The following is a 24,272-nucleotide window of genomic DNA, read 5'->3' as shown; positions in this document are numbered from 1 at the left end:
AGGGAGGTGTTCTTTTGTGGACAGGTCTCGCAACGCTCAGGAAGTTTTGAATGGATACGGTATGATTATATTTTTAATTCAATTCCATTATTTTTGAAAATGTGGTATATTTCGACACTGAAATAGTTTGATAAATGATAAATAATTTATTATCCTAATATTCACGAGTTCAAACTTGCGAGTCAATTTTCTTCTTAATGTTGAACCCATTCGGATGATAAGCAATATCGAATATTCCATTGGACGATTCATAAACAATTGAGCCAGACGAACAAAATAGAGTTGAGCGAGCATCAAAAACTTTCACGAACATTTTTGTGTTGAATTTCACATTTTTACAAGAAAAGTATTCAAACTTGGTTGATTTTAGAAGAACCTCCTGAAAGTTTATTTGGGAAAATTGATATATGAAAGGAAACTCACATCTCGAAGCTTCATGATATCATCTCTTGAGAAAGGTTCCCCATGGAAGTCGAAGTTCAAAGATTTGAAGTTATCGAGATGTTCGACGATAATTGGAAAATTTGGGACTTTAGACAATTTCAGATTCTTTGCCTTTTTCCACTGTTCCAGGTACACCAGATTTCCTGTGAACTCTTCATCGGATTCAAGACATTTAATTGTTAAGTCCTCCAGGATTCCAGGCTTAAAGTATTTCAGAAGTACAGTAATTTCAAAAGTGTGAAACCAATCGAGCAATACTGATTTTGCCGACAGGATTCCAATTGATTTAAGAACGTCGTTAATAGCATCAAATGAAACGAACTCTTCTTCCATAATTTCCGTCATAATAATTGCGAAGTAATCCATATCTAATCCTCTGATCTTCAAAAGTCTTGATACATCCTTCATAGCAACCTCCAATGGTTTCTTATCCTTAACAATCATTTTCCGTTTCTTATAGTTCACTTGACAGTCCTCATCCTCCAATTCATAGGTCACGTAGCCACCGTTTGTCTTCAATCCAACGCTTTTCTCTTCTAGATACATAGTCATCGTTTTCAGGTTAGAATGTTGATAATCGATCATAGACTTAAAACCACGGCAAACTGCGCGTGCAGCAAACCTGAAGATTTTGTATTTACAAAACAAAAATACAATCAATTCTTACCGATCAATTGGATTCAGTTTATCCAGAATCATTGCTTGGAAGTAGGTTGAAAAGTCGGTGAACTCTTTTCTCTCTGATGTATGAAATCTATAAAAGGTACTGTGATATTATGTTCATTGAAAAAACACAAACCTATCATAAGAGTCTACGGTTAAACTCCCATTTGCAAGTCCCATATACCAATATTCAAAGTGTCGGTATTCCATAAAGTGATCTCCAAATACCTTGTTCATTGCTTTATATGCATTGAAAACTGGAATGCCTTGAAGATGTTGATGTAGAATCAAGATTCGCACTGCACGTGGGTCCGTGACGATACATTGAATTTTGGGATCGATTCTAAAATTTGAATAAAACTTTTCATAACAGCATACAGTTTAGTTTTTGCTACGTTGGCAGTTGTTTGAAATTACAATTCAATAAAAGAGATCCACGTAGCATAATATAGTGAAAAATTTACTGATGCAGTGATACTGAGCTGTCCGAACCTTCACTGAGATCCTCTTCGTCGCTTCTTGGTGAATCGGACATTTTGACGATTTGGAAAAACTTCGTAGAGCTGGCGAAGTATCAAGAAATAAATAAATTTGAAATTTCATGGGCGGTTTTTTTTTTCGTTTCACGCTCACTTAAAATTTGGCTTTCTAAAATGTTTTAATTATTTCACTATTTTTTTAAAAACGTGAAATTAAAAAGTGATATTTATTGAAAAAAAAAGTGATAATGCCGAAATAAATAAAGTGGGGTGAAACCTGCATTACCTTATAGCCTACTAGGGAATTATGTAACCGTGTGGTATGATAAGAAATAAGTTGAACATGTTATATCTTCTGACAAATTGGGCTTTTAGAATCTGTAAATCATTCCTGCTAAACACACGGTGAGTCTGAAAATTTTCATCTGAAAATTCAGTATAGAATCCAGTGCATTTCCTATGGTTAACAATGGATTTTTACTCTGAACCAGAGGTGGGCGGATATTTTTTCGGATATTTTCTAATAATGAATTTATCAATTAGTATTGATGTAGTTATTCTGGAAGAAATGTATCCGAACCAAAGAGTAACTATTAAGCAACATTTTAATATGATAAAACCTAGAAAAATTCTACAAGTTTTCCTTACCGAGACCTTAAAACTTATTAGCCGAGCAACATCGGATATCGGATATTACGGATATTACGGATATCGGATAATGGACTTGCATATCGTTTATACAGAAAACTTGTAGAATTTTTCTAGGTTTTATCATATTAAAATGTTTCTTAATAGTTACTCTTTTGTTCGGATACATTTTTTCCAGAATAACTACATCAATACTTATTGATAAATTCATTATTAGAAAATATCCGAAAAAATATCCGCCCACCTCTGCTCTGAACTAGTTCCCAATAAAACTGTCTGCAGAATTCCTGTGAAAACCCCAAAAGTGGTATTATATTGAACTGATTGTAAGATCAAATCGAAATTTCAAATGATGTTTCCAAAATTCTACATTTTGAAGAACACTGACCAAAATAGACTCAGACAACTACCGTAGTTACTCTTATTGTAAGGTAGGCACTACTAACTTTTGAATACCTATCATGAGACTTATTCAGATAGTATTTATATTTAGTTGAAAAATGATAATAATAGTTTAGAAAAAAATATATTCGACAGACTCTCCACATAATTGGGCCTTTTACTTGCGATGTTGCACAGCTCTGAAAATGAACAAAAACGAATTTAGAAACATTTCATAATCTCTCAACTAATATATAAAATCACTTACTTTGTACCTAACAACATTAATCCATTGCTTTCACTATTAGTTTTACGTCTTCCGGGAAGAGGTTCAAGCCGTCGTGGTCTCATGGGGGTTTCAGCTGCACTTGGTTCTAGAAAACTTGAAGCCCTTTTCACGTTTTCCAGAGTTTCACCCTCTTCTCTCTCGAACCAAGATAGCATCGACGAGGTCACCATACTGAAATTGTGTAGTGTAAAAAGAGTCATAATATCAGATATTCCTAATTGTAAGTACCTGCTTCTTCTGCTCATCGAGATCAAATCATTTGCTCGAGACAATCTTCGTTTCGTAATTTCAATTTCATTGCTCATAATCTCGTCATCTAGTTTTCTAACAGATGGAACCTGTGCTTTGATAAAATCAACATAAACCCTTCTCTCCGTTACTGAATTGTTCCTACAGTCCAAATTTTCCAGAGTCTTGCATTCGCAGAGAGGCTTCAAAGATGCACAAGACGCAAGTCTACAAATTTGAAACTTTAATAGCTAAAGAGTATAGAACTTGCTAAAAATCGTAAAGTTAGGCACCTATCAAAAACTCACTTATTGTTTGAAATATCTAATGACACTAGATTAGGGCATGACAATGGAGTTAGAGTTGTCAATTTGTTATTTTGAAGATTCAAGGAAGTTAAAGTTTTCAATGGGCGTCTGATAATTGTTTTTATCGAGTTGTTACTCAAATCAACTGATTCCAAATTCGGAAGATCAAATAGAGAACAATCAAATCTGAAAATATTCAAGTGTGACTAGATTTACAATAACTATCAACCTTGACAATGCATTTTGCGACAAATTAATGTTTTTAAGTTTCAATAAAAGTGGGATTCCAAGTCTCAGAATAGATGTATTGCTTATTGAGTTATTCGAAATATCTAGGTTTTCTAAATAAGGAAATGGCTGCAATGATGTTTGGCCATCGTTTACTGCAATCGATTTCAGGCAATTGTTATTGAGAATAAGATGGGTGATGTTGAAGGAACTGATTTCACGAACGCTTGACAGTCGATTTTTAGACAGGTCAATTAGTCGGATTTGGGATAATCTGCAATTAAATTAAAATCTCTTTTTTTTAAATTTGGAACGTTTTTTTGAAATTTTATTATACGTTTTGAGTAACATATGTACATGTTCAGAAAGGGATTGCATGCAAAACTTTCAAAACCAGAAATTTAAAAAACTTACAAAACCAGAAAATTATGTGCCCTATAGGTATGAAAAGGTATGTACATTTATCATTGAACTGCGTTTTGGTATCTAAAAAAAACAAATTGACTCACTCCTCCATTTGTGACTTTTCCAAAATAATCTGCTCAATCTTTTGATCACAAATCATCAATTCCTTTTTGTTTTTCCATTCAGGACATCTGAAAATCAACTTTATATATGATTTCAAAAAATAAACCACTAACATTCTTTCAATCAATTCCAAGCTTAATCCTCTCGTGGTCTGTTTCATTGTGTTAACATGTCGTTCTTCCAATGGAATCTAGAACAATTTCGAAATAGAGACTAGCTTAAATTGTATAAGGAAAACACACAATTTGTCTGTCCAAAGATATCAGAAACTGTGCTGCCTGCATAACTCTTGGCCTATATCCTTCTGCAGAACTGAGAATGTTATTTGACATGTCGAGATGGGTAAGTTTTGGCATAGTCTGCAGGTAATTAGTTAAGTTTTCAGTGATAATTTGGCTCTAACCTTGAGCAGCTCTACATCACTTTTATCCTTCAACAAATTGTCATTTACAAAGAAAGTTTCTAATTGCACACATGACTCTACACCTTTCATAGACTTGATTTGATTTCGATGAAGCAGAAGATGTCTAGTATTCTGGAATTTATTAAAACTTGTGAATTGACATAGTAAATAATCAAACAAACTCCTAAACTCTGACAAAACACAAGAGTCTGTAATTTGTTATGGCTCAAATCTACGTGAAGGAGAGAACTTGGGAGTTGCTCGATTTTGGAAATATGATTAAAAGATGCGTCTAGAAGTTTCAAGCAGGGAAGTCGATTCAGTTTCTGGAAATTTGTAAATTCAAAATGATATGTCAAATTAGGGCCCAAACTTACTTTTAAAGAGGTCAGCTTGTTTTTGCGAACAGAAAGAAATTGTAAGCTGACAAGTTCTTGAATTCCTGTCAGTTTTGTCAACTTCTGATCGCATAGTTCGAGGGCAGTTAGTCGAGTCTAAAAAAGGTAAATTTTTACTTTTCAAAAGTAAAAAGTTTGAAGCTCAAGGTATGAAAATGCTTTTTAGTGTAACAAGAAATATCAATCTGAAAAACCGAACACCGGAGTTTATGTCAAAATGCAGTAGGCAGGCACTTACATCTACTATATGAAATTTCTCTCTAGCTAGGTGCCACTCACCATCAAATCGCTAACTTCCTTGATCGGCCTAAAATCAAAATATGCCAATGCAATTTCCAAAGGATTTCTCATTGTGAACCAATCGAATGGCAGTTTCTCATCACACGCTCTGCCAGTTAGATTACTTATATTTGCAAGCACATCGGATACCTTCCTGATTTTAGATTGTTGATTGCTGACTGCTTCAATTGAAGTTTCAGCTGGTTCCTCGTTTCGTCTGTGTCTCTCTTCTTTCACATCTAATTTTATGTTCATATCATTCAACTTCTTCAATTGTTCATTATATGACTCTTCAAATTGATCCATATGCCTCAATTGATCTGTTGTTAACTGTCCGATAGGCTGTACTTCTACCGCAAGAACAGCCAATAACCTAATATCAGACCAACTCAAATTGTCATTCGATGATGAAACTCCTTCTTCATCTATGAATTTGGTTGCTCCACGAGCAGCTGCCATTTTCGATAGTACTAGTGGTAGAAAGAATATGATAGTTCGATCTTTTTCTTGTTTTTTTATTACTTCGAAATCTCGAATCAGCCGTACCGCGTGCTTTGTGTAGTCTTTTCTCGTAAATCTATCCAATAAATTAAAAATTGTTCTCAAATCAAATAACTTCTCATTTGAATCCTTCTCCAAGATGAATAGACGGTCTGTTTCATTTTTTGTTATATTTCCAAGCACAGAACAAGATTTGACAATAATCTGAAATAACATAATTCACTCTTTTATAGCAACCCAATTGGTACCTCATAACTATTTTTCATCGAGCAGCTGTAATTCAAAGTTTGAGTGATAAAAGCAATTTCTTCAGCCGTTCCATCTCTTAATTGAAATGTTTGACAAGACTCCATATCACTCGAGATTTGATATTTTGATAGAGATCGAATGTATTCAGAAAGTACCGTATAGTTTTCTGGAAGTTGTTGTAATAGAAAACTTGAAATTGTGAACAGATGACCAATCTGAGTTTTTTTTCAAGTTTTTCCTAGGTTCTAGTTTGTTTTTAAATACATAGGATATTTTTTGAGGTACTGTAGGATTGTTCTAGTGGAACGTGAGAAATATGAGAGTTGTATTTTTTGAGTAATATATTAGAATAAGAAGATTATTCCAACTTTCTAACACCTTTGAAAATGAAAAAAAATGAAATTCTGTTGTGATTTAATTTGGTTTCTGTGGGGGTACAGTAAAGATATGAGGATACTGACAAGTTCTGTATGTAGTTTAAATGAATACATCATAATTTCGAATGTTTCCATAATTTGTATTCAAGGCGCTCAAAACTATTCGGATGGGTCTCACAGCGAAAAAAATTTATGAAGACAGTTTTTTTTTATTTTAAGTGCCTTTAAGACAGTGGGGAGCAAGTCTAACAGGAGAAATACGGTGAATGTTCTTACTTTTAATATTCTTCACTGCTTTTGAATTGCTCACACATATTTCATGAACTCTCTTCACAATTTCCTTCTTTGCATCCTTTGTCTGCATTGCATCTTTGTAGGCAGTGAGTGCCTCGGCGAGACATGCCAACCGATTTTCAATCTTACCAGAATGTTTCTCAGCCATTCTCAAATCCTTCAAATACTTTTCATCTGCTTTTGCCAATTTTGCCAGTTTTTCGGCATAAATAGTATCAGCCATTGGTCGATATGTTGGAACAAATGATTCAGTAATCGGATCATCATCCAATGACTCGATAAACCGAAATGAATGAGCAATCCACGCAAAAAATAAATTCGGGGCTACGGTAGATTTGGAAATCACTGGATCTAGATTCAAGGATCTCAGAGATGACAAAATTGTTAATGAAAATAAAGCTCGATTTGAAGAGAAACAGTTGGCAGATATATCCAAATGTTGTATGCTTTCAGGCCAGATGGCAGTTGCAACAACTGAAACTGCAGGTTAGGAATAGGGAAAGATGGTGATTATACCTGAATCTTTCATTTTGTTGTCTGCCAAAGATAAATTTGTCAAATCTTTCATATCTCGGAGAAACTGAAAAAAGTAAAATTCCCATTTCAGGTTGTAACATAATCTGGTAACTTCCAATTTGCGTAATAAAACAATGACATATTGAAAATTATTCAAAATGTTTTGCAATTTACCAAAAATTTGATTTGACATTTTGAAAAACATTTTATCAATTCTGATGATTTCGAAAATGGTAGAGATTTGGAAATAAACTGAAGAAATCATAAAACCAAACCGTAAGACTCTTCAGCTTGTTGCTGGCAATATTGAGGTACTGTAGGTTTGTCAGAGCACACAAACAACTGGCGTCTTCAATGGCATTATCATATAGAAATAGCTTTTTGAGTCTGATGCAATGATCAACTCCTGCTAAATCTTTAACAGCACCTTCACAGACCCAGAGTTCTTCAAGGGTTGGAGCAACCTCTCCCAATGGCTTAAGGCATGTGATTTGTTGTCCAAATAGTCGAAGTGTAGAAAGATGGGAAAAGTATTTGAGACCAACTAGGACAGGAAGTCCTCCAAAATACATTTCTAGAACTTTGTGAGTATCTCCTTCGGTCTGAGAATACGGTCAAGTCTTTTGTGAGCGATTAACATGCAAAGTGTAAGTGAAAAGCTAGTGATCATAACTCACTTTTAGAGTAGAGATGTCGATGCCATTTGCAGAACATAATGTTTCTAAGTACTTTATATATTTAGCTTTTAAGTTAGATAGAGAATTCGCGACTTGTGAAGCGGTCGCCAAAAGATTTGGCATTTTTGAGCACAAATGACGGTGAGCGGCAGGCACCGTTCCGACTCGGTGAGCAAGCTTCCGGATATTGGATATTGAGGAAGAAAAGAGAGCACCTTCGATTTTTCGATTCTTCTACTTCCTGTGTGAATTATTGGTTGCCACTAGATTATATTTTTGAGTTATAAGTAGCTAAGGGGCTCAGTTGTTCGAGTAAACATCCCCCAGGGGAGAATTCAATATGGTGTCATTTTTCCTGAAAATCGTTTACCAGAACTGATAAAAATGTGGTTTCATCGAGTATGACGGTTATGCAAAGTTCACAAGACCAAAACGTTTGTATTGCCAACCAAGTAAACACTAAATTGACAGCACGTCTAGATCTCTCATCTCTCACTCAGCCTGCACGAGGCATATTTGTGTCGGTGTTTTAAAAAAACGCACGTTTTAATTTTTATCCTAAGCCTGGGCTCTTTTGCCAGGTTTGTTTCAAAAACAGTTATTCGCTTTAAACAGTTTGATTTTTAATTTTTGATTTTTCTGATAATATTGGTCAATTCCCATTTAGTTAAGCAAATAATATTTCGACATATTATCTCATATATGTAAATGAGCAAAATATTGTATATCAGACATGAATTATCTGCAGATTTAAACTGAGAATGTCTTCTGACGACGAAGGTGAGCAGTTATCCTTCGGGCTTTTCGGAGATCTCCTTGACGAAATGCACCAAGATATCTCCGATCAACCGACACTAGCAACCAGAAGAGCAACTCAAAAAGAATTCGATGTATTGTGCAAATTAATTGGTGGATTTGAGAAATGGTCAGTTTTAAATGAAGATTGCCGAAGAGAAGTTGTCAAAAACATGGATTACTGGACGAGAAGCAGACTAGGAACATGTTCAAAGGCTGATCATGAAACTGTCAATACAACTCCCATCAAAGTTCATAGTATTGAAGTTCAGGACAATGAAAGTCACTATGTTCTGAGCCCGGAAGACTTTGTGAGCGACGAAACAAAACACATAAAAATTGTTTAGATTGTAGGACAACGTGCTAGTTCGAGTTCAGTTTCATCATGACTTCAACTCTGGAAAACGATTTGAGCTGGTTTTCTCTCAACTTGGAGAAGACACTCAAATTCGTTGGGTCAAATACATGGGAAGAGCGGATGTTAGAAGTCTTATCCTGAAAAATTGTAATTATTACGAGGAGGCTACGAAGTTTGCCGAGAAATGGATGAAAAGGTGTAATTTTGAAATTGCCGTCCTCAAAGTTGAAATGGTAAGATTTTTTTAACTATAAAATATTTTGAATTTATTTCCAGTCGCAATATCCAATGGCATCCAGTATAATTAAATTTCTACCATGTTGCAAGGATCTTCGAATTGCTGCAGACGATCTTGATGCATTTCGCTGGTGGCTACAAAAAGTTCCAGAACAGCTAGATTCGCTTCAATTGCTAACACACGAGCAAGAAAGAAACACATTAACGCTTCCTGGCGATTTTGTGGGTTTACCGCAAATCATGACTGTTCCGAGCCTCTACTTCTGGTGTCGAGCTGCATTTTCTGATGAACAATTTCTCGAGTTAAAGGCGAAGTCTATGAGCTTTAATGCTGTAAATATTACTGATAATGGAATAAATCAGTTCCTGAAGGTATTTCAAGATTCATTCGTCAAAGTTATCTTAATTTTTAGAATTGGATCAATGGAAAAGGAGTTCCTGGATTCAGTCGAGCTCTGCTATGGAGTAGGCGGCAAGCAGATAAACCTGTACTGATTCGAGGATTTGAAGTTAGACAGTGGGAGGGGGATTTTGAAAGAGAAGCGTAAACATTCGATTAGAGTTTCTAACTTCAAGTTTTACGTTTTTTTTTTTCAGATCTGGTTTCTGTGGAGATTTTGAGCGAGTTTGTGGTCGTGGAGATTGTCTACAAGTTTATAGTTTAATTGATCCTTATGAAAGCCTAACTCTCAGCATTATGGATGATCGAATTTCAATTTATGCTACAGGATGGAAGTGTACATATGACGGAAGAACGTACAGCGACTATGGTATTCCCTGATTTCCTTAATTGTTTGAAAGGTGTGATTTATTGAATAAATGAGGACGAAGAAAACTTCAAGTGATGTACACAATTTTTGGTTACAGTCAGATAATGAAGCTTTTGAATTTGACGATCCCCTGGTTTTAAAGGCATATTGTAGAGGAAGTCTTATAGAAGTCTGATGCCTCTGATGCCAGGAAAACTTAAGTTTTTGACATAATGGTTTTATATATAAATCTATGCAAAACAATGAGAAAGTTGAATAAGAAACTAGAATATAAGGTAATTTTCTGAATTGTGTCCAAGCTTATCAAGATTTGGAATGCACGCACAGTTGATCATTGCTGGTGGTCCACACAACAGCACAGCAGATTCCTCATTGGAAGGGAATAGATGTTCCTGAAACAAAAAATGGGTCGAAAAAATTATCTAGAAATACCTGTAACTCACCTTGATCATTTCCTCATTTATATGCCCTGTAGAATATCTCCAATCTTTTGACGCTTTGCTTACAGTATACCATACACGGAAACGAGTTGGATGCTTCTCGGCTAGCTCGTCGAGCTCTTTCCTGCACAGAATATCGTCTTCGGTCTGATTTGCAAACAGAAGTCTGATCTGAGTAGCGTCAATTGGATCACGAAGAATGGCGGCAATGACTTGAAGCATCGGTGTGATTCCGGTACCTCCAGCAATCATGGAAAGATGCTTGAAAAATCGATTCTTTGGCTCGGCCTTCTTATCCATTCGTACAGTGAATAGACCACTTCCCTTATAAATTATGCTTCCATGTGGACCACGGAAGCTAACCTATACATGGTTTAATTTTTTTTTACCAAATCAGAAATCACCTACAGTATCTCCAATCTTGAGGCTCTCCAAATGTTGGCTCATTTTCCCACCATCCGGGAATCTTTCATGTGTATTCTTAAAATACACTTTAACCATCAAATCTACATATCCCAAGTCTAAGTCACAAGACACTGGGGTATAGGATCGAACTATAAGCTTTCCACCAATCTGGAAATTATTTTAAAATAATTAATTATATCATCTGAAGAAAACATACATTGGCACTAAGATACACATGATGTCCAATGGGAAGTCCTAGAATATGATCCTTCGATGGTAATCCGAATCGGAATTTTCTCGTATTGTGACTGATCTCGAACTTTTCTATGAGAGGAAGCAAATATTTGACCGAATCGTCTTCAAGCGTTCTTTTTGATTTCTAAACTTTTTTGTATTAGGAAATAAAAAGAATGGAAGACTCACTTTTTCAGCCCTGAGTTGTCTCAAATACAAAAATAGAGAAACACTTGAAATAAGTACCACGCCTCCAGTTATCGCAAGTGTATTGTTCTCAACCATTTCAAAAAAAGTGTCGAGATTGAAATGGCCTAAAATATTAATTAATTTTCGATTTAAAAGGTCGAAAAGAAAAGAATCAGAAAAAAATACTTTGTTTTTTCGTCTCCTAATCGGGATATAATATTAAAATAACCAACTCATTTGGAATTATTATTGTTTCGCAGCTGTATGGACAACTACTGAAAGGCGCATGCATTTTTCAAACTGGTCCCGTCGAAAATATTTATCATATTAATCAAACTCGAAAATTAATGATTTTTGCTCAAAAATACGGTACCGACACGACAAGTATTCATCGAATGCGAAAACGTGTGCGCCTTTAAAGAGTACTGTAACTTGAAACTCTCATTTTGCTGCGTTTTTATATTTATATTTAATTTCTCAAAACTTGTTAGAATTTTGTTTTTAGATTAATTCATAGTTTTACTACGAAAAACTTTTGAAAACAAAACGAGTAAAAAAATCCAGTTAGTTTGAAAGTACAGTACTTTTTAAAGACGCGTACCTATTTGAACTTAACCAAAAAATTATCGTGTTGAGACCTTGTACCGTAGTTTTGGCGCCAAATTGTAAAATTTCGCGTCTAGGTAATAGCATTTTTGTTGAGAATTCTGCCAGTTTTAATTGCACTTCAATAAATTTCAGATTGTATAAAATAAATGCCTGCGTTTAATATTGGATTTTATACTTTTAAATGTGTAAATTTTTGGATATTTTGCATTTTCTCTCTAAAATAGGAACAGAACTGGAGTTTTTGAGGATTTCAAAACGAAATATAGAAAAAAAATCGAACATTAAAAATAAATACAAAATGACACAAAAATGAGGAGACACTGAAGTCATCAAGTGCGTGTGTGTGTAGGTTGTCTCTCAGTAAAAGTGTGTAAACTAGTTTCAAAAGTGATTTTTGTAGTCGCTTTTTAATTTGTCCCACTCACATCTCTCTTAAGATGACCGCTCTCTCATAGTGCTGACAAAATCTGGCTCCTAACGAACTGGTAGTTTGATTCTTAGCTTTTGAAATGCATCGTCTTCTTTTCAAAATTGGAATATGTTAGAAAAAGGTTTACTATTGTAGTCAAATACATGAACATTGAGAATGGCGATGAAACTAATTAATAACACAGAAAGTAGTTGGGGATCCTGATTGATCTAGAAGAGAAGACGATTTGCTGGGTCGTATTCGAGCTTCTCAAGGTTCGGAATGCAAGCAAAGTTGATCATTGGTGGTGGTCCGCACAAGAGAACAGCAGAATCATCGCCAGGTGGGAAGAGGTTTTCCTGAAAATAAATTATACAATTTCAGAAAACATGTTTCAGCTTTTTTTCTCACCTTGATCATGCTGTCATTGATGAATCCAGAGGAATAGCTCCACATCACTGGTGGTCTATCGACTGTATACCATACACGGAAACGAGTTGGATGCTCCTTTGCAAGATCGTCAAGTTCCTGTCTGCACAGAATATCGTCCTCAGTCTGATTTGCAAACAAAAGTCTGATCTGAGTGGTGTCAGTTGGATCACGAAGAATGGCAGCAATGACTTGAAGCATTGGTGTGATTCCGGTTCCTCCAGCAATCATGGAAAGATGCTTGAAAACTCGATTCTTCGGCTCGGCCTTCTTATCGGCTTTGATGCTGAACAATCCGTGACCTTTGTAAACAATATTTCCTTGTGGCCCGCGGAAATTGATCTAAAAATTCGAATTCAACAAAAAAACTCGAAGGTAATGTGAAAATATATTACCGTGTCTCCAATCTTGAGGCTCTCCAAATGTTGACTCATTTTTCCACCTTCTGGGAATTTCTCATTTGTGTTCTTGAAGTAAACCTTCACCATCAAATCAACGAATCCTAGATCTTCATCGCTGGATACTGGAGTATATGGGCGAACGATAATCTTTCCATCAATCTGAAATGTTAATATTTATGATGAATGAAGGATCTGGAAAGTTCACATTTGCGGTGAGGTAAACGTGTTGGCCGATTGGAAGCCCAAGAATATGATCCTTCGATGGTAATCCGAATCGGAATTTTCTCGTGTCATGACTGATCTCGAACTTTTCAATCAACGGAAGTGGATACTTGACAGAATCATCGACAAGAGTTCGTTTCTTGCTCTGAACAAAAAAAATTATTAAAATAACCGCGAAAAACAAAAAAAAATCAAATTTACCTTTTTACAAAGTGAGAAGGGGCATGTATTTGTTGCTTTCAAATAAATGTAGATAGCAATACTCGAAACTACGACCACTCCTCCTGTGATTATGAGAGTGTTATTCTCCACCATTTCTGAATAGATGAATTTATTAACAAATTGCAGTTGAATAATTTCAATTTAAAAAAAAGGCGACCGTTTCGATGCGCCCACTCTCCCAGTAGTTCTTTCTCATTTTCACGTTTTTCTTGCGTTATCAATCAATACCTGATAAGAAAATCTCTCGCCATTCTATTCGGAAAACTGTACTTTACCACAAAGTCACAATTCTGATGTATAAGGAAAATTGAACCGTTACAACTTTTACAAATAATTGTTATTTTATAAATGCTTTATTTTTAACCAACATATTTATCAGTTACAGTCACCGATAATACAAAATTGATTCAACCACATACTAATTTGAATTAAGAAAAATAAAATAATGGTTTAATTCTAGGTATTTCCAAAACAAACTTTAGAAAACCTAGAAAAACCCATAAATTTGACAATTAAAAGTCATTGGAATTGCGAGTAGAAACATCCACCGAAGGAAGCGAAAGGGTTGAAGTCATCGAGTGTGAGTGTGTCGCCCGTGCCTCTACCTGAAAAAAAAACTTGTTTCAAATAAAGTTTACGACTACAACTTTAGTTGTAGCGTGAAAACCTAGTTAATTTAACAACAACAACAAAAAATATCACGATCAATATTAGATATTTTTAAAAGAATCATGATAAATCAGCTCACCTTTGTCCGGTTGAACAAGCCGCCAATAGCATCTTCGTTCCGGGCGTGGAACGTTTCTTTTTCAGTATGCTGGCAGACGTGAGATGCCTTGCCAGCTGAGCTAAAAGCATCAACAGACCAAACGAAACGACAGTAGTGAGGGACACGGGGCGCAAACTCGATGAAATGGAATAGAAACTTAGAATAAAGTGTGGTATGGGATATAGCAATTAATGATGATGATGATTGAGAAAGGGAAATATTATAATTTGACAATGCTGGATAATTTATGAAGAGATTGATAAAGAAAAAAGAGGATACAAGCTTAAATAACAAAAGAAACGAGTATGGCGCCCAATGGCTCACTACTGCCGCCCGTGATCAATAGTCATCAAGGTCAATGTTGTCGAGCTCGTCTTCAAGGTCTACATGAGCCAAGTCAACGCGATAACGGAGCAATCCTCCGATACCTCCGAATCCTCGAACAAACTGGGCTCCTTCTTGCGACTTATCTGTGACGATTTCCAAAGCTGCTCCGAAGTTCTACAAAACATTAATAAAAAATTAAATTTCGATAAAGCGAGCGCCCACCTTGTAGTTATTAGCAAACCATTCCAAAAGTGGCATAGTCTCAATAATTTCCATATCTTGTCCAGTTTCACTGTCGGTGAAATGAGATTTGTCCTTCTCCTCGTCAGGTCTCAGATTCAGAAGAATGTCCTCTCCGAGTGAATTTTTCATCTTGTACCGAACAATATCCAAATTCTCCCAGCAGATGAGAGTTTCAATAGCTCCCATTTCAAGTGCGGCAAGAGTGTCTTTAACTCCGAAAACGTATTTTCCAGTGTCTTGGCTGATTTCATCGAAATATCCACCAATCAGTTTCTTTTCCTGAATGAACTTAACACTTGCCAGCGTATCGGCAGCAAGTTCAATAGCTTGGTTGAAACCATTTTCACCACCATAAGCAATATCGACAGTCTTGATCATCTTGGCTTGAAGTCTTTGATCAAACATATCAGATTGTCCCAACTCTGTCTTGAAATCTGCACTACCAGCAAGAATAAGTCCAGCAACTGTAACCTTGTCGTTCTTGATAAATTGTTCCACCGAATTTTCAGCTACTTTACGGACGTAATTGTGCCGCTTCTCATTACGGAGACGAGCAAAACGGACAGCAGATTGACCTCCTCTACCGTGCTTCTTTGGAAGATCGACAGTGAACTTGTGCAGAACTTCACGAGTGTTTCCTTGGAGTGTTCCGAACAGACAACCGTTTCCATCCATAATGATAAATCCGAACTTGTTATCGTCAGCAAGAAGACCTGAAAAATGGTATATTTTATGATGCATGATGAAAATTAGAAATACCTTGAAGAGCTTCGGTGTGAAATTTGTTGTCGCAGAGATACAATGAAGTATTGATTGCTTTGAATGGCTCAAAATCAATGTTAACTTTCTTTTCCTTTCCTTCGTCGGTCATGATTGTTCCACAGTAAACGACCAATCCATTTGGTGGGACTTTGTTGTAGAGTTTCAATCTTCCCTGTACTGATGTGATAGCTCCCAAAACGGAAAGTCTGTTGACACGAGACTTGATGTTAGATGCCGTTCCGTACTCTTCGGCCAACATTCTCTGGATTCTAGCCACTTGATCTTTTGGTGGAATGATCAGCGAAATCATAGAAGTTCCATTTCTGTAAAAAAACAAATGTAAAATAAACGCTTCACGAAAATAGTTACCCTCTGGCTAATTCCAAACTTTTGATGAGCCGTTTAATTTTCCACATTTCGACATTTCTATCGGCGGCGTCATCGCCTCCGGCGGTAGCACCTGCTGCGGGAGCGCTCATATTCTATTTGTGCTGCACGTCACCGATTACCTGTAATTGTATTATATAAAACACGAAAAGAGAGTTAAAGTAATTAATTCGGGGAAGAAACTCAAAAATGCGAAAAAAAAGATATTTATAGAGAACTGGTTATTCTACATTGCACAGAGTTGTGATGGAAAATTAGAATATTGTGCAACATGTTGCAATGGTTTCAATTTGATTTTTTTAGAAGAAAATGTATTTCGTTTTCTCTGAGCAATGACAAAATGATGAATAAAACATTTCTGAACAATTTAAACTGCAAAAATCGATAATTGATGACGCGTAAAAACTTTAAAAACTGAAAATGGGAAAAGAATTTAAATGGTGCCAAGGAACACGAATACGGTTTGTGGAAGGGTCTCGGCGCGAAGTAATGTCCGATTGTCCACACTTTCTCCGCGGCCTAGTCTCCGAAACAAGTCAGCCACGTCCTCAATGTTCGAAATTCGAAAACATTTTTCAGCTTTCATCAGAACTCCAGGACTGTTTCCAGAATTTATTAGTTTTTTTCGCCAAAATATTATATATGTACCACGGCAGTTCATTATATTGGTTGTATTACACGTTTCTTTTCGTTATTAACTCTTTTTTTCCCGTTACCGCCTAATAGATGAAAACGAATTTCAATAATTCTTTCAGATCACCACAATGGATGATAATACGGCTCCAAAAAAGAATTCTGAAAAGAAGGCACGCGTCTTTGACCTCCAAGCAATGTTCGCGCAAACGATAAGCAATGCTCCCAGAACTGAGGAACCAACTCACGTTCCGCAGTCGGTATCGGTGTCTTCTAAATCAGAATCTGGTGTTTCTTCTTCAGCTGTATCTGATGATGAAGATGGTAAGCCGAATATAATGTTTTAATTATTTCAAATTTGTTTTTTCCAGATTTCATGCCAGATCTACCTCCAGGATTCCAAATGCAACAGTCTGAAGCGGGCCCCTCCTCGTCTCGAGCTGAAGGTCCCGAAGATAGTGATGATAGCGATTTTGACGAGACAGAAGCAATCTCCATCATCAAACTGATTCCAGCTGCATGTGAAGCGAAGATCAGCCATGGCACTCAAGCCATCAGTGCACTTCGGGTTGAGCCTCCTGGTGTTCGGTTTGCCAGTGGAGGGCTTGACTATTACGTGAAGCTGTTCGATTTTCAAAAAATGGACATGTCAATGAGATACGACAAAGAGCTTCTGCCTGCAGAAAGTCACGTTATCAATTCCCTGGCATTCTCTCCGAACGGCGAAACTCTTGTAGTAGCTAGTGGAGAAGCTATCATTCGCCTACTGGATCGAGCAGGAAAACAATGGTCTGAAACAGTTCGTGGAGATCAGTATATTATTGATTTAAACATCACTAAAGGACACACAGCAACAGTTAACTGTGTCGAATTCAATCCACTAAACAAGAACGAGTTTATCTCTTGTTCTGATGATGGAAGTCTACGACTATGGAACCTCGATGATCATAAAGTAATCACCAAATGCATCAACAAGCACAGGAAAGTCATCAAAACAAAAGGAGCTAATGGAAAACGTGTCAGCCCGCAAGTTTGCACGTTTTCTCCTGACGGAAAATGGATTGCCGCCGGTTGTGATGACGGATCTGTTCAAGCATGGAAGTATGGATCGCAATATGTAAGTTGAAGTTCAAAAACACTGTTTATTCTCATATTTTAATTTTAGGTCAATGTAAATTACCTTGTACGCAAAGCTCACAACGGCTCGATTACTTCTATTGCTTTTTCGCCCGATTCAAAGAGATTACTGTCTAGAGGTTTTGATGACACTCTGAAGATGTGGAGCTTAGATAACCCAAAAGAGCCGCTTCTTGTGAAAACCGGTCTCGAAAACGCTTTCAAAAGGTATCCTTCTATTAAAAACTTCACCATAAGTATATTTTTTGTAGTACTGATTGCGGATTCTCCCCTCGTGCCGAGGTTGTCTTCACTGGTACATCGTCACCCAACAAGGATACACCTGGAACATTACAATTCTTTGATCCAATGACATTTGATCTTGTCTATAAAATTGATTACCCTGGAATTTCGTGCCACCGAATTCAGTGGCACCCGCGATTGAATCAAATTATCGCTGGACTCTCGGATGGCACCATTCACGTGTACTACGATCAAACGATGTCACAGCGAGGAGTTATGTCATGTGTGACGAAGCCACTCAAAAGAAATCGCGCATCTGAAGTTGTTCGAGAAGATATGGTTCTTTCTCGTAAGTTAAACAATTTTTTTCGAAAAATATTTATCTTCATATTTCAGCTCTTTCCCTCGAAATGTTCCAACCGCGCGGAGAGGAAGGAGAAGAAAAGGAAGTCACTGGATGGAGAATCAAGAAGTATCTCCGAATGCAGGATAACAAGCTTCGTCCCGAGTTCCGGAAGCCTGCAGATATGCCTATCAACGGAAAGAGCGCAAATGGACGTGTGGCTGCAAGTGGTGGAAGTCTTCATTCGTATTTGGCAAAGCAAATCGGAACTGCTCGTAATGCCGAGTTCCTAAAAGATACCGATGTTCGTGCAAGCATCCTGAAACATGCTAAAGACGCCGAAGAGAATCCATTGTACATTGATAAAGCGTATCGAAAGACACAGCCAAAGAAGATTTTCCAAGAAACTGCAGTCGAGCCAGAAGATCAAGATGACGAAGAGCTACAGCCTGTCTTCAAAATGCCGAGAACGAAGTAGTCGTTGCATTAATTTTTTGTTTTTCATCTGTCTGTCTCCCTCTTGTAATATTGTTTTCCTATTTTTTTCTCTATTTTTTGTGTCCCAATAAATATAGAGTCAATGATCACATGATGTTGGAGAAATTGTGTGTTCGCCATAGTCATTGTCTTGTCCAAATATCTAACGCTAGCTACACTCTAGCATGCTGCTCACTTCTATCTTTCCCATTCTTCCAACTCCCCCCCATTTCAACAATATGTGGTCGTTTGTGTCAGTGTCCGGTGGACGATGGCTACACTTTTGCCGCAAGAATTGTATCCAATCGGGATCAGGTTCACTTTTAAAATTGAACCCGGTTCGGATGTTTCGCTTTTGATCTCCTAATCCAAAAACCTGAAACTGTATTTTTAAAAACGTTTCTATTATGGATTTAATTCCAAAAATTGAGAAAACTATATTTAAAGAAGAAATTATTGACATGGCCTCCATTCCATTTCTTTCTTATCATACATTTTCCCACAACTGATACCATGTGCAGCCTATTCAAAGGGTCACTTTTTGCTGAAGTGTGTAGAACAAACATGCAATCCGAAATTACAGTTCCACAACTGTTTACTCTACAATTTCCTTTTCACATTTTCTTCCTGTTTCAGTGCCGAGAAATTGTAGCTAGTAGCAAACAAAACAACGCCGTGAAATTTCGTCCTTGAAGTTTCCCTTTCCCTCCCGAGAAACATCCAAGTTCTCGACGGTTATATCGATAATTATCTTCTTTTTGGTCGAACTTTCTGTCTGTTAAAATAATGATAGGTTACGGTTGAAAACATAAATCTAACATTTTTTCGAGATTAGACTTGAGATCAATCTATAAAATGAGTCAAGTCGTATGAAGTTTCATCTACATACTTGACCACAAGTTGATCACTGAATTGAACTGCGCCTAGATCTCACACTATACCCGAAAACAATCTCCACCCTCCCAATTAAATAGAAATAGTGACATCATTCAAACCTAACTAACTTTGTAAAATGTCTATTGTTTTTAGATTTGCGTAAATTCTTATACTGAACGTATTTTAATGTTTCAATGAGTTGTATACATCTAAATTGTTATAGACAAAAACGTTTCCAACAAATCATCATTCCAAATTTCGGCAGTTGATAACTGAAACTTAGATTTCATCAGTTTTCTAGACTTCAATTTCACGAAATATTTTGCTAACGGCGATTAAAATATTTTGGCATTTCTCTATATGATTGGTTACTTGTTTGCGCGACTGTCGTCATGTGATCATCATTATTCTGACCGCTTCCTTCTCGTCTCCGAATATCGTTTTTTTTTCGTTGACTTGCCCCCCTCCGCCTTCTCTGTCCTTCATGAAACATACATCATCTACCAGAAAATTTATTTAGGCAACTGCGTTTGATAATGATAACTAGGCAGTATATAACCCCAGGCTGACCCTTGAAGGTCACGTTGACCATTCTGAAAACGCTCGCTATAAATTTAATTTTCCTTCAATTTCATTGCTGATTTTTCAGAAATGGCATTCACCGAACTAGTGGAAACCCAACGCAAGTACTTCCGTACAGGAGAGACAAAACCAGTCAAATTCAGAAAACAACAACTTCTGAAACTTAAAAAGTTTATCGAGGAGAACCGCGAGGCTTTGTCAGAAGCTGTTTGGAAGGATTTGAGAAGAGTAAGTTAGAATTTTCAAGTATAAAATTCAAATTTCTAACATTTTCAGCGCCATGAATCCACTGAAATTCTAGAAATCGGAATGACCATTCAAGAGATTGACTATTTCTTGAAGAACATTGATGACTGGGTGAAGCCAACCCACGTTGAGAAGACCTTCACAACTGCTCTCGATAAGCCAGTAATTGAGAAAGATCCAAAAGGAGTTGTACTCATCATCTCCCCATGGAACTATCCGGTCTCTATGATCCTTCTCCCAATGGTTCCAGCAATTGCCGCCGGAAATACAGTTGTGATCAAACCATCCGAACTGTCCGAAAATGTTGCCGCAACTTTTGAGAAGCTCATTCCAAAGTATTTCGAGTCAAAATACGTGACTGTCGTGAACGGAGGTATCCCAGAGACTACCGATTTGCTCAAAGAGCGATTCGATCATATTCTATACACCGGATGCCCACCAGTTGCCAAAATTATTATGACAGCAGCTGCAAAGCATTTGACACCAGTCACATTGGAATTGGGAGGCAAATGGTAAGTCTATAGATTGATTTTTGAACAATTTCAAAATTTAATTAATTCAGCCCGGTCGTTGTTGAAGATGATGCTGACATTGATATTTCTGCTAAAAGAATCGCTTGGGGAAAATGGCTGAACTGCGGACAAACTTGTCTGGCACCAGACTACATTCTTGTGAATAGCACTGTGAAGCCGAAGGTCAGTTTTAGTTAAAAAATTAATTTTTTTGTTGATTTTTCCTCCATTTTTGATCAATGATATGGTTGGTGATGACAGAGATACAAACTGTTTGATAAACAATTATTGATATCGCACCCTACAGCTAACTAGACTACAAAAAGAATATCCAAAAATTTCAGCTTGTTGCCGCAATCCGCAAATATGTGAACGAATTTTATGGCGAGGATGTGAAAGCAAGCAAGGATTACGCGAGAATGATCAATCAGAGACATTTCGAGTTAGTTTATTTAACTATTTACAATATTTATATAATTTAATCTGAACTCTTCTTCCAGTCGCATCTCTGGGCTTCTCGATAAAACTCAAGGAGCTGTTCTTATCGGTGGAGAACGTGATCGTGCAGATCTCTACATCCCTCCAACTGTCCTTGACGTTGAGAAATCTGATCCATTCATGCATGATGAGATTTTTGGTCCAGTCCTGCCCATCATCACTGTCCAGTCTTTCTCGGAGTCGCTTGAGTACATTGCTGATGGAGAGAAGCCTCTGGCTGCTTACATTTTCACAAGAAATGAAGCTAAAGTTAAACGCCTTTTGAATGAGACTAGCAGTGGTGGTGTGACTGTTAACGATGTGTTGATGCACATTACTGGTATGCTATTTTAATTTTAAAATATCTGAATAATTTTTGAATTACAGTTGATACTCTCCCGTTCGGAGGAGTAGGTGTCTCTGGAATGGGACGTTACCGTGGAAAGTATGGATTTGACACATTCACCCATGAAAAGTCTGTGCTTCACAGAGGATTCTTCGGAGAATCTCTTTTAGCGTACGTTTTTTCCGAACCTTCGATACCTAATCGCATTAATTTCAGAGCTCGTTACCCGCCACTAAGCCAACAAAAGCTCGATCAAATGCGACGCCTCACGGGAAAACGAATCTCTCTGAATCTGATGAATGTTGCGACTCTTCCTATCGTAATGGCCTCATTCGTTTTTGGAATGCTCTTCCAGGTATGCAGAGGAAAATCAGCTCAATAGATTCTCACACAGTCAGCACCTGCTTCACTAGATTAATTCACAAATCGCAGTACAATTTTTCAGAAATGTTCTAGAAATGTACAGGATGATTAATTACTGCGAAAATACGTGATATTTAGCTTATCATATTCACATATTTTTGTTGCTTTCCAATTTGCCTCACTAACTTATGTCCAAACATCTAACAATAAACTATTCAAATCAGTTATTGTACGGATATTTCCCGTTTGTAACCTCCAAAGGCTCCTTATGTTTCGAAGGTCCTTCACATCCTTTGTTTTTATGCTTCAGCTAACTAGTACCAATTCGATAACAAATAAATACAGAAAAAATAATACTAGTTTCAGTTCATTTTCCGCTTCTCGGCATAAAATCGAGACATGCTGGTGGAGGTGGCAAACGCGAAATGGCGTACAGTAGGCTCGGTGTTTGCGGACTAGTCGTGCGGTCAATGTTCACTCTTACGTACTTTCACACCACTATTCTTCTTCCGTCTCGCCCTATTTTTTAACTTCTTTTTTTTTTCACAAATTCCTAGTCAATTTTTTCACCGGATCTTCTAATCATTCCATAAACTCTAGTCCATAACCAATTCCCGCATGAAAAGTGTCCCCAAATATTAAAAATTCGTGTAGTTTCAATTTAAAGCAATAATTTTATTAATTTTCATTCCCGATATTTTCAGAAATATGCTCGCAATCTTCATTGATCCGCCAAACGTTCATTTTCATTTTTTTTTTAAATTTTCCTCCCCTCTCTTGAGTATGTTTATTTTTGTAAATATTTTAATAAATCATTGTTTTGTGGAATTTTGCGCTTTGTTTGATTTTCCTGGTTTCCGGTGCCTTTTCTTCGATACTTATAAACATCCTTTGAACAGAAAACAATTTCTAAATTTATATTCAGGTATGTTCCGCGCAGTCCAATCAGTCCGTTCTCTTTCGACCACCGCGGCTTGCCGCCAGGACTTGATCCAGCAGACTTTCGTCACCAAGATCCGCGAAATCGCCAAGAACGCCGGTAACCTGGCTAACTCTGATCCAGCCGTTAAGAAGGCTCTCCAGGAAGAGCTCAACAGATTGGCCACCAAGTTCCAGCTCGCCAACGCCGATGTTGTTTCGAAGCTCCCAACTAACTTTGAAGCTGCTAAGGTAATATAAATGAAGACAAACAAACAAAGATTTATTTAAAAAATAAAATTAGCTAAAAAAAATTTCAGTTACAAAAGTATCGCTCGATTGAACAATTTTTAAATGAATTATCGAAGTAAATTAAAGAAACATCCTTATTTTTGTCGATTAATAACCAAAATAGTTTCAAATAATTTTTAAAAAATCAGCTTTTGTTTTTGTAAATATATTTGATAATCTGAGAACCAGAAGTAACCCGATTAATGTATATCTTATAAATTTTAGATTATTAATAGGCTGTTCCAAGTGCTGAGTTAAAAAAAAACATTAAAATGCTCGTTTCCAGGTTGACTCTGCAGTTCAATCCGCTCTTGAAGGACAAACATTGGCTTCGCTTCTTGAAGGAGTCAAGAAGGACCACTCTGAATATGTTGCCTCCCGTGATGCCAAGAAAGCCGAACAAGCCGCCCGTAATGCTGCCCTCAAGCAATAAATTTAAGCTCTCGATTTTGAATGGTGTATTGTTTCTTTTTGTAATAGATCGTCTATAGACCGAATGAACGTTTTTGTTCCTTAATTTTTGAAATTTCTCTCTGTTCTTTTGTAAACTTTGTTGTTTTAGTCACGAAGCTTATTTTTATTATTCTCATTCAAAATTTTTCGATAAAGTGGCTTGTTATCAGCCATTTTAAACTCGTTCAATCAAATCATGGGTTGTACAGTTGTTCTACGAGCAAACATATTCAAACTCTTCCCCAACCCGTGAATACTCTTTTGAACGGCACCCCATTGCCGATTTGGGGTGCACCAT

At 36.8% G+C, this 24,272-nt stretch overlaps 9 protein-coding genes across 15 annotated transcripts; 4 read left to right on the top strand and 5 right to left on the bottom strand.

Annotated features, from left to right (window-relative positions):
- Positions 1 to 132: 132 nt before the first annotated feature.
- fbxa-196 (F-box domain-containing protein) lies at positions 133 to 1,694 on the bottom strand. Its single transcript, NM_072241.4, has 5 exons — positions 1,572 to 1,694; positions 1,244 to 1,450; positions 1,112 to 1,198; positions 424 to 1,066; positions 133 to 379 (listed from the first exon to the last, which is right to left on the bottom strand). Exons 1-5 carry the CDS (start codon positions 1,640 to 1,642, stop codon positions 170 to 172), a joined length of 1,218 nt encoding a protein of 405 aa, NP_504642.1. The 5' UTR covers positions 1,643 to 1,694; the 3' UTR covers positions 133 to 169.
- Positions 1,695 to 2,793: 1,099 nt separating this feature from the next.
- Positions 2,794 to 8,013, bottom strand: T05H4.3 (U2A'/phosphoprotein 32 family A C-terminal domain-containing protein; the record flags this gene model as incomplete). The annotated part of the gene is made up of 17 exons (NM_001356665.1): positions 2,794 to 2,815; positions 2,884 to 3,075; positions 3,133 to 3,360; positions 3,441 to 3,626; positions 3,670 to 3,942; positions 4,178 to 4,264; positions 4,310 to 4,386; positions 4,439 to 4,555; positions 4,600 to 4,731; positions 4,782 to 4,925; positions 4,977 to 5,093; positions 5,277 to 5,981; positions 6,026 to 6,192; positions 6,680 to 7,171; positions 7,214 to 7,277; positions 7,489 to 7,815; positions 7,891 to 8,013. 17 exons carry the CDS (start codon positions 8,011 to 8,013, stop codon positions 2,794 to 2,796), a joined length of 3,453 nt encoding a protein of 1,150 aa, NP_001343670.1.
- Positions 8,014 to 8,636: 623 nt separating this feature from the next.
- On the top strand, positions 8,637 to 10,176 carry T05H4.15 (the record flags this gene model as incomplete). Of its 3 annotated transcripts, NM_072239.8 has the most annotated exons (5): positions 8,637 to 8,996; positions 9,040 to 9,276; positions 9,320 to 9,652; positions 9,694 to 9,824; positions 9,878 to 10,176. In NM_072239.8, the coding sequence occupies exons 1-5, from the start codon at positions 8,652 to 8,654 to the stop codon at positions 10,059 to 10,061; spliced, it is 1,230 nt and encodes a 409-aa protein (NP_504640.1). In that variant the 5' UTR covers positions 8,637 to 8,651. The 3 variants fall into 3 exon arrangements, with proteins under 3 accessions (NP_504640.1, NP_001024106.1, NP_872174.1); NM_001028935.6 differs by having other exon boundaries at positions 8,638 to 8,996; positions 9,694 to 10,113; NM_182374.6 differs by lacking the exon at positions 9,878 to 10,176 and having other exon boundaries at positions 8,714 to 9,276; positions 9,320 to 9,775.
- A 70-nt stretch (positions 10,177 to 10,246) lies between these two features.
- T05H4.4 (NADH-cytochrome b5 reductase) lies at positions 10,247 to 11,449 on the bottom strand. The gene is made up of 5 exons (NM_072238.3): positions 11,319 to 11,449; positions 11,113 to 11,274; positions 10,899 to 11,063; positions 10,494 to 10,853; positions 10,247 to 10,442 (listed from the first exon to the last, which is right to left on the bottom strand). Exons 1-5 carry the CDS (start codon positions 11,412 to 11,414, stop codon positions 10,314 to 10,316), a joined length of 912 nt encoding a protein of 303 aa, NP_504639.1. The 5' UTR covers positions 11,415 to 11,449; the 3' UTR covers positions 10,247 to 10,313.
- A 1,016-nt stretch (positions 11,450 to 12,465) lies between these two features.
- On the bottom strand, positions 12,466 to 13,705 carry hpo-19 (NADH-cytochrome b5 reductase). The gene is made up of 5 exons (NM_072237.7): positions 13,590 to 13,705; positions 13,372 to 13,533; positions 13,161 to 13,325; positions 12,748 to 13,107; positions 12,466 to 12,695 (listed from the first exon to the last, which is right to left on the bottom strand). The coding sequence occupies exons 1-5, from the start codon at positions 13,701 to 13,703 to the stop codon at positions 12,567 to 12,569; spliced, it is 930 nt and encodes a 309-aa protein (NP_504638.1). The 5' UTR covers positions 13,704 to 13,705; the 3' UTR covers positions 12,466 to 12,566.
- Positions 13,706 to 13,947: 242 nt separating this feature from the next.
- erfa-1 (Eukaryotic peptide chain release factor subunit 1) lies at positions 13,948 to 16,220 on the bottom strand. 2 transcript variants are annotated; one of them, NM_001356664.2, is given in 6 exon segments: positions 13,948 to 14,215; positions 14,359 to 14,718; positions 14,722 to 14,880; positions 14,929 to 15,662; positions 15,709 to 16,034; positions 16,081 to 16,220. In NM_001356664.2, coding segments are annotated over 6 exon segments (1,782 nt in total). In that variant the 5' UTR covers positions 16,191 to 16,220; the 3' UTR covers positions 13,948 to 14,122.
- Positions 16,221 to 16,853: 633 nt separating this feature from the next.
- gad-1 (Gastrulation defective protein 1) lies at positions 16,854 to 19,030 on the top strand. The gene is made up of 5 exons (NM_072234.7): positions 16,854 to 17,055; positions 17,103 to 17,848; positions 17,897 to 18,075; positions 18,120 to 18,439; positions 18,487 to 19,030. Exons 1-5 carry the CDS (start codon positions 16,863 to 16,865, stop codon positions 18,909 to 18,911), a joined length of 1,863 nt encoding a protein of 620 aa, NP_504635.1. The 5' UTR covers positions 16,854 to 16,862; the 3' UTR covers positions 18,912 to 19,030.
- A 1,399-nt stretch (positions 19,031 to 20,429) lies between these two features.
- On the top strand, positions 20,430 to 23,142 carry alh-4 (Aldehyde dehydrogenase). Of its 4 annotated transcripts, none has more exons than NM_001373039.2 (8): positions 20,430 to 20,596; positions 20,645 to 21,126; positions 21,177 to 21,309; positions 21,471 to 21,568; positions 21,627 to 21,943; positions 21,991 to 22,120; positions 22,166 to 22,304; positions 22,395 to 23,141. In NM_001373039.2, the coding sequence occupies exons 1-8, from the start codon at positions 20,438 to 20,440 to the stop codon at positions 22,422 to 22,424; spliced, it is 1,488 nt and encodes a 495-aa protein (NP_001360568.1). In that variant the 5' UTR covers positions 20,430 to 20,437; the 3' UTR covers positions 22,425 to 23,141. The 4 variants fall into 4 exon arrangements, with proteins under 4 accessions (NP_001360568.1, NP_504634.2, NP_741554.1 ...); NM_171472.6 differs by having other exon boundaries at positions 20,434 to 20,596; positions 22,679 to 23,138; NM_171471.9 differs by having other exon boundaries at positions 20,436 to 20,596; positions 23,017 to 23,138.
- A 95-nt stretch (positions 23,143 to 23,237) lies between these two features.
- atp-4 (ATP synthase-coupling factor 6, mitochondrial) lies at positions 23,238 to 24,104 on the top strand. Its single transcript, NM_001392530.1, has 2 exons — positions 23,238 to 23,482; positions 23,808 to 24,104. Exons 1-2 carry the CDS (start codon positions 23,240 to 23,242, stop codon positions 23,952 to 23,954), a joined length of 390 nt encoding a protein of 129 aa, NP_001379991.1. The 5' UTR covers positions 23,238 to 23,239; the 3' UTR covers positions 23,955 to 24,104.
- Positions 24,105 to 24,272: the final 168 nt, after the last annotated feature.

This window comes from Caenorhabditis elegans, chromosome V (assembly GCF_000002985.6).
Source record: "Caenorhabditis elegans chromosome V".
NCBI lineage: Eukaryota > Metazoa > Nematoda > Chromadorea > Rhabditida > Rhabditidae > Caenorhabditis > Caenorhabditis elegans.
The sequence above is the reverse complement of the archived record's forward strand: the minus strand, read 5'-3'. Positions and strand labels throughout refer to the sequence as shown.

What these genes read in the sequence shown, in the direction of transcription:
- fbxa-196 (NM_072241.4), bottom strand. Translation starts at nt 1,642, where the DNA reads ATGTCCGATTCACCAAGAAGCGACGAAGAGGATCTCAGTGAAGGTTCG. An exon ending in AGCTCAGTATCACTGCATCA is followed by an intron (nt 1,451 to 1,571) that starts GTAAATTTTTCA and finishes TTCAAATTTTAG; the next exon opens with AATCGATCCCAAAATTCAAT. An exon ending in AAACTGAATCCAATTGATCG is followed by an intron (nt 1,067 to 1,111) that starts GTAAGAATTGAT and finishes CAAAATCTTCAG; the next exon opens with GTTTGCTGCACGCGCAGTTT.
- T05H4.4 (NM_072238.3), bottom strand. Translation starts at nt 11,414, where the DNA reads ATGGTTGAGAACAATACACTTGCGATAACTGGAGGCGTGGTACTTATT. An exon ending in GACAACTCAGGGCTGAAAAA is followed by an intron (nt 11,275 to 11,318) that starts GTGAGTCTTCCA and finishes AAAAAAGTTTAG; the next exon opens with AAATCAAAAAGAACGCTTGA. An exon ending in TAAATGAGGAAATGATCAAG is followed by an intron (nt 10,443 to 10,493) that starts GTGAGTTACAGG and finishes TTTTTGTTTCAG; the next exon opens with GAACATCTATTCCCTTCCAA.
- hpo-19 (NM_072237.7), bottom strand. Translation starts at nt 13,703, where the DNA reads ATGGTGGAGAATAACACTCTCATAATCACAGGAGGAGTGGTCGTAGTT. An exon ending in ACGTTTACCTCACCGCAAAT is followed by an intron (nt 13,326 to 13,371) that starts GTGAACTTTCCA and finishes TTAACATTTCAG; the next exon opens with ATTGATGGAAAGATTATCGT. An exon ending in GCCTCAAGATTGGAGACACG is followed by an intron (nt 13,108 to 13,160) that starts GTAATATATTTT and finishes TCGAATTTTTAG; the next exon opens with ATCAATTTCCGCGGGCCACA.
- erfa-1 (NM_001392531.1), bottom strand. Translation starts at nt 16,190, where the DNA reads ATGAGCGCTCCCGCAGCAGGTGCTACCGCCGGAGGCGATGACGCCGCC. An exon ending in TCACACCGAAGCTCTTCAAG is followed by an intron (nt 15,663 to 15,708) that starts GTATTTCTAATT and finishes ACCATTTTTCAG; the next exon opens with GTCTTCTTGCTGACGATAAC. An exon ending in GGTTTGCTAATAACTACAAG is followed by an intron (nt 14,881 to 14,928) that starts GTGGGCGCTCGC and finishes AATGTTTTGTAG; the next exon opens with AACTTCGGAGCAGCTTTGGA.
- gad-1 (NM_072234.7), top strand. Translation starts at nt 16,863, where the DNA reads ATGGATGATAATACGGCTCCAAAAAAGAATTCTGAAAAGAAGGCACGC. An exon ending in GGAAGTATGGATCGCAATAT is followed by an intron (nt 17,849 to 17,896) that starts GTAAGTTGAAGT and finishes TTTTAATTTTAG; the next exon opens with GTCAATGTAAATTACCTTGT. An exon ending in CTCGAAAACGCTTTCAAAAG is followed by an intron (nt 18,076 to 18,119) that starts GTATCCTTCTAT and finishes TATTTTTTGTAG; the next exon opens with TACTGATTGCGGATTCTCCC.
- alh-4 (NM_001373039.2), top strand. Translation starts at nt 20,438, where the DNA reads ATGGCATTCACCGAACTAGTGGAAACCCAACGCAAGTACTTCCGTACA. An exon ending in ATCAATCAGAGACATTTCGA is followed by an intron (nt 21,569 to 21,626) that starts GTTAGTTTATTT and finishes CTCTTCTTCCAG; the next exon opens with TCGCATCTCTGGGCTTCTCG. An exon ending in TTTTTGGAATGCTCTTCCAG is followed by an intron (nt 22,305 to 22,394) that starts GTATGCAGAGGA and finishes ACAATTTTTCAG; the next exon opens with AAATGTTCTAGAAATGTACA.
- atp-4 (NM_001392530.1), top strand. Translation starts at nt 23,240, where the DNA reads ATGTTCCGCGCAGTCCAATCAGTCCGTTCTCTTTCGACCACCGCGGCT. An exon ending in CTAACTTTGAAGCTGCTAAG is followed by an intron (nt 23,483 to 23,807) that starts GTAATATAAATG and finishes GCTCGTTTCCAG; the next exon opens with GTTGACTCTGCAGTTCAATC.